Genomic DNA, 13520 nt, shown 5'->3' on the forward strand with positions numbered 1-13520 from the left:
TTGACTAAACTATGAGATCTGCACAGTGATAATCTTTGCTAGAGTCTTATAGGAGGACCTGACAGGTTCCATTTTCGGCCGGACTCTTGTAATCAAAAACATTAAAAAAAATCTACATATATATATACTTTTGGACTCCTGCAGTCCATGTACTCTACCAGCGTTAGTTGGAAAGGTTGGGAGCCCGCCATTGAAACCAAGGAGGAAGGCTGGCAGTTTTGGGATATTCCATCCCATGCTGGGTAGGACTCATTGCAGCCCATCCCCTGCTTTTTGGACTCTGAGGTCGACATGGCTGCGATGGTATTGGGGGACCGGAGGAGGCGCTTTCCAGGTGACACATCAAAGCGGGACTAACATCGCAGTCTCCCATTGGGTCCACGCTGCTCCCCGACCAGCCCGCAATGACTCTTTTCCACTCCAGTCGTTCCCCTGCACCTTGGTCCCAATCACCTATTAAGAGGCATTCTGGGGCCTGTAGTCCTGCACTACACGCGGGACTGCCCACAGGTGCGAGGACTTCATTTGAAGGGCGGAGCTAGCTTGCACAAGCAAGAACATCAATGAGGGACTCACAGGCAGCGTGACATTCAACCCACGGGACGCTTTGAGCGCTGAGGAAGGCAGGTGTGCTGCCGAAATGCATTCGCCAAGTTATCATTAAAAAGCGTTTCCTACCTGATCCTCCTGGGATTCTGCCTCTTTTTCTTGGAGAAGGAGTTTTGTGTGCATATATATATATATATATATATATATATATATATAAATATACGTGTATACACACATACACATTCTAAGGCTTTAAGTCATTAGTCTTCTGCCATTGGTCAGATTGAGTGCCATTTGTGTCCTGCTTCTGTCCATGTCAACACTGTGAGTGATGGCACTTTGTCTGATCATATTGTGCACATCTGCCTGAAAATGAGGACACTTTAGTTCCAAGGACGGCCAGTACTTTAGTTTTCTATGTTCTCCTACAATAGGTAATTTTCTATTTCTGTCCCTTTTTTTATTTGACTAATTTTCAGAACATCCTGCATAAAGCACTACCAGGCCACCGGGCCACTTATTTTATCTTTCATGTACTTAATTCTACTTTTCCACTACTTCTAAAACAGGCAACTAAGGGGCCTATTAGGATGGTGGACGGACCTGCGTCCGTCCGCCACCCCCGAGGTGGAGGGACCGTCCGCAGGGGCAGCGGCGGTCCTTCTGGTGCAATTAGGATGTGACCGCCTCCCTGGCGGTCACATTCCGTATCTTTAACCTTGCGGCTGGTGCTGCTTGAAGCAGCTCCCGCCGCAAGGTTATAAATGCATGTTTTATATTTACATGCACAAAGCGGCAGGCACCGCGCGGTGCCTGCCGCTTTGTGCATGTAAATGCTGGGGGGTACCATAGGTACAAACCATGTGCACTCCCCACCCCCGACACCCTGGGGTCCCGCAACGGGCCCCCAAACACCAAAGACCACGTGCTTTTCCACGGCGGAAAAGCCGCCGTGGAAAAGCATGTTTCAATGCACATCGTAATTTGGCTGACGGTGTATTGCAGACACCGCCACCAAATAGCCCTCCACACCCCGCGGATCAGCGGCAGACGGACCTGCCGTCCGCCGCTGATCCCACCGCAATCCCACCGCCATCCTAATCTGGCGGTGGGTGTTGTCTGTGGCCGCGGCGGTGAATCCGCATCCTCCAGGCCGGCGGTGGCTCCGCCGGCCTGGAGGATGCGGATTCACCGCCATCCTAATCGGCCCCTAAATTGGGAAGGTACGGTTGATGGTATTATTGCTCTACTGTCCCAAGATGTCCTCCATGCTTACATGCATTTCTTCGGCCCTTTTGGATCAGTACAATTATCTTACAATCTGCTCAATACTATTAGAAGATTGCAGCCCAATGGGATGTTTATTAAGCAGACATCTTGCTTCTTAACGTGGATGCCATATTGTAAAATAAAACACAATCTATGTACACCTCAACTGCTAGATGGCTGAATGCTTTATTGTTTAATTTACATTTTTAAGCACATTTCTGCAACATTTTGAAGGCATGTTTTATTCATTGTACTCTTATTCCTCTAATTTATCTTAAATATGAACGTTGATTTTGTGTGTGTTTTACCTTGATTGGGAGAGTGACTCATTGCAAGAATGAGTCAGTGAGTGTGTGAATGGATGCATGAGTGCAAAGATGAGTGACAGAGTGCAAGTATAAAGACTTCTTTCATTTATGTACCAGATCTATTTGCATTCCCAACGCTTGGTTTAATGTGGAGAACACAAAATCTATAAGCTATTCATCTTACATCACAATTATCCACAAACAATAATTTTATGAAATGTAAATTTGCGCGTGCATAGGGTAGAAGTGCAGCTGCATTTACTTTAAACTGGGCACAAAGGGCCAGATGTATCAATGCTTTTTGCTTTCGCTGTGAATCGGCCCATTTGGGAACGCAGAAATGCATTTTGCAATGAATCAAACTCTTGGCATCAGCAATATGGGTAATCGCAATTTTGCGATTACCAAAATTACGAATGCAGGTAGTGAATCGCAATTTGAGCTTCCCTAAATGCAATTCATGTATTAATCGCAAATTGCGCATTTGCATGTAGGAATCACAAATTACCACCAACTTCAAGTTGCATTTTGCTATTCCATAATAGCAAATCGGTAAAATTCGTTATTAGGGACTCGCAAAATACAATGTTGATACATCTGGCCCAAAATCCGGTAAAAAAAAAGAACACTGGCTTTTCAACAGCATGAAGCCGTACATTATTAGAACACTCTGGTAGTATTTTGGTATAACCTACCTTAGCTTAGCCTAACTTACTCTACCCTAACCAAATCAAACCTAATGTAACTTTATTTTAATAACTCTTAGTCATAAAACTAGGAATGAAGGCCTTATCATAGACCAGTTTTAACTACAAGCTATTTGACATTTCAAGCATCAACGTGGAGATTATCCTCCTTACGGATCACTATTTTATTGCACGTTTATAATTAAAACTCATGCTTTAACCTCCTAAGGGCATCGAAGGAAGTTACATTGGATGACCAGTGACATCCTTAAAAGTCACATTATAAAGCTATAGATTGTGTAGTAATTATGAGTGTAGGTTAAAGTACCACAATAAGAGTAAAATTGATTAAACTCCAGAATCCTATAAAGAAGGATAAGGATTTTTAAGGGTCAGGCAATTTGATCATTGTGGTGACACCTGAAAGATGCCATTGTCATAAATTTACTCTGGTGGTTTTTGCCTGGTCATCAGTTGCTTGATTCCAGCAGGAGAGCATAGTTCACAAAGACACCCGTATCTCCACTACTGTATGTGATAGAGAAAAAGGAGATGACTCATCTCAAAGAAGAAACGCTTATCTTTTTATAACATTTTCTATACTCCTGAGTGCTGCAATTACAGCCATGTGCAACTCCCAAATGCTGGCTATGGGCAGTCTGGTGTAAGAGAGCTAGGAATAGAATGAATCAGCATAAGTGACAAAAACGATTTTAGTCTAGAATGTCATTGCGTTTAAGAATATTTTTGCCCAACCCGTTATGCCTGAATGCCTGAAACACTGAATATTGGCTTTCACTTTTAGATTGTACTTATTCCTATACTGGTAACATTACCCTTCTTTCCACTACTGCCATAACTGATATGTTATTTTGCTATTACAATATATTCTATATATTTTATTCCAGACCTTCTCGTTCATACAACACAAATTCTGAAAAGGTACGTATATGTTATATTTATACTATTAATTATGTAGTTAAGGGTTTGTAAAGTGCAGAAAGCAGACCAGCAGTTGGTTGAAGTTGGTGCTTTAGAGTCAGACTTTGTTGGTGTGTCTTAGCTGGGCACCGGATAATTGTTCATGAGATTGTTTACTCAAACCTGACCTTCAACTAGGCCTGGGCTTAAAATTCAGCTCTATTTGCGGAGTTTTTCCCACTACACGCTCTGAAAAACTCCACGTAGCAGAGTAGTGTTTTTTCCTTGGCAACGTTACATTGGCAAGCAAGGAAAATCTTACTCCAGACCACCTTCTGGCAAGATTTTCTTAATGCGGGCGGTCGCGGAGGGCCACTACCGCTCGCATTGAGAAACCTTCCATTCGTGTTGAGGAAGCTGCTGCTCGAGTAGGTCATCTACTCTAGTGTCAGAAAGAAGTAGCGCCCTCTTGCCCTGTGCATGATGCCCTTCACACTGATTTTCCAGCTCATGACAAACACCCCATGCTAAAAATCAGCGTGAATGGTGCGACCTAATGCACTCCACTACTTGCGGAACTCCGCATAGTGCAGCAGAGGTTTTTGGTCACGTCGTGCACTTCCGCGTACAGGAACTCAGGGAACTCCTCCCAGGCCTACTTTAAATGTGCTGTTCTGCAATGCTATTTTTGGATGCCTAAACTGTGTCTGAACTAGTAGGTCCAAGTGGGGTTTGTCCTTCAATGTTGGATGTGGTTATTGCTATTTAATAGGTAAAAGGCTACACTGAGCATAATGGAAATCATACTAGTTAGACCTGTCAGCCTTCGGGAGGCCTTCCCCAAACTTTTTGCCTCTCCTCCTCCACTTTGCTAAACCTATTTTAGTTGGCCTTAGGTCTCTGTGCACTTTACCACTGCTAACCAGCACCAACGTGCTTGTGCTCACTCTCCTTAAACATGTTTGAACTGGCTTATACCTAATTGGAACATTTAATTTACTGATCTGTCCCTCGTAAAGTGGTGCAACCTGTAACCTGGGCCTGTATATTAAATGCTACTAGCGGGCCTGGAGCCCTGATTGTGCCACCCACTTGAGTAGCACCTTAAAACGTGTCCCAGCCTGTGTGTGCAGTTTGAAACTGCCCTATGATATAGCATGACACTGCAAAGTGTGTGAGGGCAGTATTAAGAGAAGCTGTCTTTTCCTTCACCTTTTGCCTCTTGCATTTAATTTTGGAGTTATCCTATTGGAGGGTCTGACATTGAATGAACCCCCCCCCCCCTTTTCGGTGGGTATTGTTTTGTTTTGTTAGTTTCAGTCCTCTCCTGAGTGAGTTTGTAGTTTTGGTAGGAGAGTCAGAAATGGCTCATTCCCTTACTTTTCAGATTGCATTTTGAGCATCCTCAACTTACGTTTGTTCTATCCAACAGAACCGCTTCTTGTTTAATTGTATCCCATTTTGTGTCACATTACTGGGTGTAACTGTCAGATTTTGAGAATTCCTACCAGATATTCACACAGTAGGGGGATTAGGTGTGAATGGGCCATCTGTTGACTGGACGTGGGGGCAGAGCTGAGCACAGCCCCACTTACAACTGAATAGCCTGTGCTCTGTCTTCACACAAAGGGCCTAACAAGCCTACATTGTCACTTCCGCCAGCTTGGGATCAGGAGAGGAAGGGAACACCATGCATTTCAAAGCCACATTATAGAAGCTTCTCTCACCTTCCAGAACCAGGGCACCAGAGTATAGAAGTAGGACCTGAGACATCAAATACCTTCTGCATATAAATATTGTAACAAAAAACTCAGAAATAATAGGCAACTTTTGTTTTGCATTCTCATTATTGTTTAAAAGTAAGGGGAACGTACCACATCTAATCTCACCCATCGATCACTCCTAAAAAATGTCCCCTAACATAACATATCAACACATTATAACATTTAATGTTGAATAACTCAAAGTGGCAATGAAATTCCTGCCTTCTGATTTTCCCAGTGCACACGTGTCAAATCAGTCTTGAAGCAGTTTACAGCTTAAAAAAATGAGCAGCTGTTAAATTGAATAAGGTTAAAAAAGGTACTCTGTGGATATTTAGCTAGATTTCCAGAAAAGATATTCCATTTACTCATTAATTGTACAATTTGAAGAAAAGGTAACTTATCAAATAATTAACTTAATACAATTTAAAACAGTATACTAATCACAAATTGCTAAATCTGGTGTTACAACAGAAATAAAAGCGGTTTCTGAATTCATGGATGTAGCTGTACATTTAGTAAACATTTTTTTTCTTTTTGTTTCAGGATGAACATTCTGGTATGTACAGAGATCAATAAACGTTTAATGATTTGATCAACATGTCTAACGAAGGATAACAGTGTCTGTATTTAGTTGCACGGTTAATTACTATAATAACATGCATGTTGTTTAAATATAATGTTACTGAGGAAGCGTATATTTGTAAATTATTTGGAAAATATTGCTCAGTTTCGAAGCAAACTAATACAACCGTGAGCTTATTTCAAGTTATTTCTATTCATACCTATAGATGTGCGTCTTTTGTATGACATCTAAAACTGCATTGCACAAAATCCCAGTAGAGCCTGAAAGTAGAGTCTGAAATTCCAGTAGAGCCTGCACCATCTGGCGAATTCAATGCTTGACTTTAGGGAATCTTGTATTACGGAGTCAGAAGATATTGTTTTTGATTTTTGAGTGTAAGTTCATGACATTAAAATTAAAATCAAGAGAATTTATTGAAATAAAAAGAAAAAAGAGAGAAAAAGACATCCCTATTTGCACCTTTAATATATTATATTTGTAGCAAGCCCTAACCTAGGTGTATTTATGCTTACAAGTTCAATAGGAAGAACAATGTGTCTTTCTTACTGAAAGGCATCCTTCTTTCATTGAGTGTTGATGATTTTTCCTTGGTTTAGATAAATTCCCTTTTTTACTTCTCTTGAAAATTATGCGAACCTTTCCCGTAAAAAAACAAAAAAAACGTAGGACTAGATGTACTAGAAGTAGAGATTTCTGAATTGTGATTATCTCTGAATTGCAATTAGGAAAACACTATTCCTAATGTATGACATTTTTTATTTTAAAGTAGCAATTCTTATTGTGTCGAAAATTGACCTACCTCATAAATATTAATGAGGTAGGTCACAATTTGGGACCCACTAGTAATCACTGTCATTACGGGGATGGTGGCCTCCTGGGCTCTGCAGACCATCATGTCTGTAATTGCTTTTTAACAGGGGCGGCTCCTCCGTTTCACGCGGGAGTGTCGCCTCACAAAGAAAATCCCCAGGCTAGAGCTGAAAAACAAAAAATGGAAATAAAGTTTATTTATTACCATTTTATTTTTCAGCAAACAACCCGTCTCGAACTGAGTTACAGGAAGGGAGGCGGCCAGTGCTGCCGAGTGGTAGCGGGGAGCTGTATGCTAAAGTTTAAAATGTGAATATCTCTTTGGCCATTTGTCTTGCGACAGCCAGCAGACATGCGCATTTTAAACTTCTCTAACCGAGCTGCCTTGGACAGCTTGGTTAGAGAAAGTGCAGGTCTCTAGTGCTCTTGAGAGCGCTGAGTGAGGCTGCTGCCTCTAATCCTGGTGCTGCTCACATGCTGATGAGAGCTGTGCAAGGTTTGGTTAGGCGAGTTGGCTGAGTCCCACGTTGGAGCCTGCCTTGAGAGAAGGAGGAGGACTTTGCATCGTGCAGGAAGGTAAGGGTATATTTTTTTGTCACCCGCTCAAACTACATGCGATGTGCAAAGTATTTGTTCAACACTTAAATTACAGTAACACAGTGACAACACCACAAAATGACTCCACACCAGTTTAGAAAAGTAGAGGATATTTATCGGATTAAAGCAAGACCAAAACAATAAAAATCCAATAAGAGAAGTTGAGATATGAATTTTTGAAGATTAAATCCAAAAAACAGTGCTGTCAATAGCGCTAAAAAGTTACTTGAGGTTACGCTAGACTAGGGTAAATCCAAAGTTCACGGTGACCATGATGAAGGGCAGGCCAGCTACAGCACCCACTCAAAAAGTACCTTGGATGGAGCAAGTGTCAGCGTTGATGGCCCGATGCGTCAGTTCTGATTCATGTTATCCGGTCGATTCATCAAAATTGAGCCTCATTGTCTGTGTCGAAGGATCAATCCTGTGTCATCATTGAACCTTGCAGTCGGGCCCACGCCATTGTTGAATCAGCAGTGTGTCAGAGGGCACTGCCTTGGTTCCAATCGGCACCATGGCATCACTGTGTCGCTTTTTCCAGAGAACAGATGCAGAACCCACTTCTGAGGACTGGAGGCACCGCCTTAGGTAAGGGTAGGACTCACAGATGACAGAGTCCAGCAGCACCAACAGAGTTGCAAGAAGTCATTTGTGACTCTGTGACTACAGCGAACATGTAGGCCTTCCAGCATGCCCTTGGAGAAACTTGGGCTGAAGGATGTGGAGAACGGGTCCAGTCCTTCTCACTTCCAGGCAAGGAGCAGCAGGCAGCAGGCCAACACAGTAGTGCAGGTAGCAAAGTGGCAGTCCCTCCTACAGCACAGCAATCAGCAGGCAGCTGGTTAAAACATCAATGCAGTTAAGAAAGTGGCAGTCCCTCCTACAGCATAGCAGCTCATTCTCCTGGCAGAAAGTTCTTGGTTCCAGCAAAGTTCTGATTTGGTGACGTTATTTGTCACCTTTTTCTCAGTTTGAATATCTCATAATACCACAACACCCATAAAACTGGAGAACTTTGGCTTCATTTAGACACTATTGATGTACCTAAAGAATTGTGGGACCTTAATTTAGTATTTTTAACATGTCGCCTTGAGGGATGTGTCTGCTTCCACCCTTGTGACAAAGCCCTGTGTTTTGGGACATAATATAGTTTTACACCAAGGAACGTTGTCTATTGGGCTCCCTCTGTAAATTAAATCCACTGACCTTTGGTAAATGAACCCCATCATGTTTTTTAATGGGTGTTGATAATTACGAAGATTAGTGCATTGTGTTTTTCAAAATGAATGTGAACATCTGAATGAGTCAGGACAGAAGGCTTATCATAATCTTCTCCAATCCGTATACAGTTTTGTTTATCCTTAGGTTAGCATTTATTTTTTAGTGAATAACTGTAAGTGCGGGTTGACGGAAGGCTTAAGTTAAATTTGCAACAACACAGGTCTCTTTATACATCTCTTCTTTCTCACTTCTCCTCCGTTGTAGAGTTAAATAAAGGAAAAGTCTCTGCCAGCGAGGTTAGAAACTTCACAACAGTGAGTCAAGTTTTGTAAATTTGGTCTAGATAAAGTAATGCTATCCTGTACACTGTTAGGCAGTTTATCCTGTAACAGAATGCCCATATGGGGAACTTCTGCCACAGGAAATCTCTAAGCTTGTCTGCTGTAAACATTACAATTGACACTGGCAATGTGGAGGGCAGAGTGAAAGATAGTATGGTACAGCAGTTGGGGAAGCAACTGAGGGTAGCTGCTGGATAGAGTTTGGGTGGCTGGTAATGGTATCAATCCATCCTCTGCCTGTGCTACCATTTGCAGCAGCTGGAATGGGTTTCTTCTGTGTTGGACGTTGGTTTATTAGTGGTTGCAGTAAGTATCTACAGCTAGTAATGCTACCACATTCACAAATAAGGCCCAGTAAAGTCTCAATAAATTGCTCCTTGCTCAACCCTTGGTAGCTGGGCTCACTAGCAGTCAGGCTTCACTTGGGAGTCAGGTGTGTAAAGCATTCAAAAATATCACTATAGTAAATAAGTAAGACACAACACACAATAAAAATCCAATCCCGATTTATAAAAATCAAAATATTTAAAGCTTACAATGACACCTAAATGACCAAAATCCAATGTAGAGAACCAGAGATATGAATTTTTAAAGATTAAATGCTTTCTGGTGCCTAAAAGTCATAAGCGCTAACATGGGACATCTGGTTGCACTTGACCGGGACAAAGTCAAAGTTTCAGGCTGATCGCAATGGAACACGGGTCGGATACAATGAGCGGTACGGCCCAGTCAAGATTCTACCTTCTAACTTTGTCACTTTCTTGCAGTTTTGTTCTCTTGACATTGAGTGAGGCTCATTTTCAGGCTGGGTTTTGAATCAACGATGGCTTCTTGCTTCAGCGGGAAGCCTCAGTGAACTTCTGGATGTCTTGTTGATGGCAAAAAGCTCCAGAGCTTCAGCAGGGCAAACCTGAATCTCAGGTCGTGTCACAGTTCGACATCGCCAGCTTGACTCTCAATGATGGGTCGGAAAACTTATGGAGCTTTTTGAGGCAAATTCTCCAAATTGTCTCAAACTTTTAGATCTTCTTCAAGATGGTCCTTTTTGGGGTCCTCGAGTGTCCACAGCATCAGTGCAAGGTTCTAGAACCTCTGAGTTAATCCTTGGGAAGTTGGGACTACACTACCCACAATGCACCTCGCCAAATTCAAAGTCAAGGAGAAGCTGGTCAGCTGGGTTATTCTTGGTGGAGATGATCCAGGTGGAGTTCTTTTGACCTGCTGCTTTTAGGGAGTCCACTCATTAAACATTTAGAGCAAGACAAAGTCCTTCTTTTGGTGAAGCCTAAAGTGTGCAGCAGGTACAGTCCTTAAGAGTGCACTCCTCTTGGTGCAGAGCAGCATTTCAGCAAGGCAGTTCTTCTTCTGGTTTCTTCCAGGCAGGGGTCTGAGTTGCTGAGCAGCTCTCCCATGTTTATTCACATTTCTGGGCTGACAAGAAGGGGGTACCCCTGACAAATGGGGTAAAGGGCGCCATCCTCTGTGATAATCCCTTCCCCTGAAGTGTGCAGTTCTTGTCCAGAGAGCACTGTTCACAAAAATCAAAAATGGAGTAAATCTCCCCTGGGGGCTCATGTCTAGCTAACCCAACCTACAGGTATGGCTGTCTTTCCCTAACACTCCTCTTCCAGCCCCTCTGCCTATTCAATTACGGGGGCTCCCATCTGACAGAGGGTGAAGAAAGTGGGGGTGGATCTGGTTCCTGTCCTTACTGCCTTTCTCCCTATTGAATACAAGTTTGGCTATCCAGCCCCCTTCCTGCCTTTTGCTCTGCAGCTGCAGCTCTCCTCCCACCAGATGTTTCTTTGTTTCCTTTCAGGCTACTTCACACCTTGTTAGAGCAGTTTGGCTCAGCCTGTCAAAGGCTGGATAATCAGGAGAGTCTGCTGCAGAGCTGGATTCAAAGCAAACACAAGGAGATGATGGACGGAGTGTTGAAACTTTTTATACACTCACCCCAAGTCACAGATCTGGGTTGAATCCATCATCATTCTTTGGCTCACTTTGCCACCCCAGTTCAGACACAGCTATATGCAAATCAGTCTTGACCCTTTGCCTCATGGGAACAGTCCAGCCCGAACTGCCAAGCCATGTCTTTCCTGGACCGGAAACAAGCATCCTGACACCGGTGTCAGGCTAAAAGCCCTCATCAGCCAGGCTATCTTGAATCCAGTGGCAAAGTGAGCAAGGGACCCACGTCTGGGCATACCCTGCACACTTAGGGCGAACAAAGCAAACACAAGGAAATGATGGACGGAGTGCTTAAACTTTTCTAACACTCACCCCCAGTCACAGATCTGGATTGAATCCATCATTATTCTTTGGCTCACTTTGCCACCCCAGTTCAGACACATCTACATGCAAATCAGTCTTGACCCTGTGCCTCATGGGAACAGTCCTGCCCCAACTGCCAAGCCAAGTCTTCCCTGGACCAGAAACAAGTATCCTGGGACTGGTTTGGGCCTAACAGCCATCCATCATCTCCTTGTGTTTGCCAGAGCTGGATTCAGGCACATCACAAAAGCAAGTTAAATAACTACTTTTCTATCACATTTAGAATAAATTGAACATTGGCAAGTTTTTGGATTTTTTTTGACAATTATTTTAACACTTTGAAGTATTATTTATGCTCACTCCCGTCAATAGTTAGACTTTTTTCAAGTTAAATAAAGCCTTCCCATGTTAGCCTAAGGAGCAAAAGCACTACAATGGGGAAAAATCTAAATTGGTAGTTTATCCCTCACCAGGGCACATAATACATATTTGATAATGCTCGTTCTTATTTTAACATAGCACCTTATCTTTGTAAAAAGAGAGTAGCCTAAGACTTTGGAAGTACCTTTAATTCCAAAGCCGAATTTGGACATAGTTTTATTTTCAAAACAGCCTGCAAAGCAGGACTGACTTTTAAAACAGACAGTAGGCATCACAGCAATGCACACTTAAGGGCATTAAATCTATTGGGTCTCTAAACCTACATGCCCTACCATATACAAAGGGCTTGCAGGTAGGCTGTCATACCAATTGTAATTACACCTAATTATAATATAACTTTTAAATAGAGCACTGGCTGGTTAGCATGGCCCGGGGCACAATCAAAGTCACTAATCACACTAGTGTCACTCAAAAAATGGGGTTGATCAAGGAAAAAAGGATGACTTTCTCCCATTCTACTACAAATGGCTGTACAATCCCAGAATTTCACAACTTTGCACATCCTTAGACCTTCTTTTATCTCCTCTTTCTGAGGGGGAAGACTTTAAGCAGACCCTTTGAAGTTGTATCTGTCATATAGGCACGAGGCCATGTGAATGTAAATGTAAATGTAGTTGAGCTTATATAGCGCACAGCTACCCGCAGTGGGTTTCCCGGCGCTTGCTTAGGGAACCCTTCCTGGTATTCCCCTGTGAGAGAGCAGGGTATCCACAAGGTGAAAGTCAGGCATCCCGCCGCGAGGGGCCGTTCAAAGCGGTACAAAAGGGGGTCCACCCCCTTTTGTACCGCTTTTGGCCGCCACAAGTGTGGCAGGGTATGCTCAGACGTGAGTCCCTTGCTCACTTTGCCACTGGATTCAAGCAAGCCGGGCTGAAGACGGCTGCAATGCCAGAAACCGGTCCTCGGAAGCTTGTTTCCGGTCCAGGGAAGACATGGCTTGGCAGTTCGGGCTGGACTGTTCCCATGAGGCACAGGGTCAGACTGATTTGCATATAGCCATGTCTGAACTGGGGTGGCGGAGTGGGCTAAAGAACGGTGATGGATTAAACCCAGATCTTTTGACTGGGTGTGAGTGTTTGATTGATTCAGATGCTCCTTCCATCACCACCCCCTTTTCTACCACAATGAATTCAGGGCATGGAGCCTTATGTACAAGTGCAAGGTTACTACTTGGAACTTTCTAACATATAGGGAGGTCTCCACTACTGCGGCGGAGTCCTCCCAGTGGTAAAGTGAAAAGAAAATGTTGACAAATGGAAATAAATTGTAAACGTATGCTAATGATGGATATTAAGATAAAACTATTTAAAATGATTATTCTAAAATTATCTATTCTAGATAAATTTAGAACAAAATATTATTTCTGCAGTATTAGCCTAATTTTGAATTAAATTCATTATTTTTACTATATTAAATGTAATTTAAATTTAATTTTTAACAACAAAATAAAAAGAAACACCTAAAATAAAACATTTTATGTATTATGTAACAAAAATATTAAACATTATGTATAGAATAATTTAAATTAACACATTTGTTCAAATAGTTACATTAGTTTGTAATTTAAAAAAGTTATTGAGATATTTTATAATTGATTCATAAAGTTATAATTATATGCAGTATTTTAAAAATTCATTTATTAAAAATGTTTAAAAGCTGAAATATGTTAAGTTAATTTAACCTTTCTTCCTATAGGCTTCTGTTTTAAGTCCCTGACATGTGTATATCTTATGGAACGGTGTTGTAATACCAAT

General features: G+C 42.3%; 1 protein-coding gene across 7 annotated transcripts in view; it reads left to right on the plus strand.

The window, feature by feature from the left end:
* Positions 1-13520, plus strand: part of LCP2 (lymphocyte cytosolic protein 2) — a 665418-nt gene that overhangs the window by 559316 nt on the left and 92582 nt on the right. For 5 of the 7 annotated variants that reach the window (XM_078653363.1, XM_078653365.1, XM_078653364.1 and 2 more), the window contains exons 13-14: positions 3721-3754; positions 6043-6055. In XM_078653363.1, the coding sequence (XP_078509489.1) occupies positions 3721-3754; positions 6043-6055 (47 nt within the window). Of the gene's footprint in view, positions 1-3720; positions 3759-6042; positions 6056-13520 lie in introns of all 7 variants that reach the window. The other 2 variants (XM_078653368.1, XM_078653370.1) reach the window with 1 other exon arrangement.

The sequence above is a fragment of the Lissotriton helveticus genome, chromosome 7 (genome assembly GCF_964261635.1).
Source record: "Lissotriton helveticus chromosome 7, aLisHel1.1, whole genome shotgun sequence".
Lineage (NCBI taxonomy): Eukaryota > Metazoa > Chordata > Amphibia > Caudata > Salamandridae > Lissotriton > Lissotriton helveticus.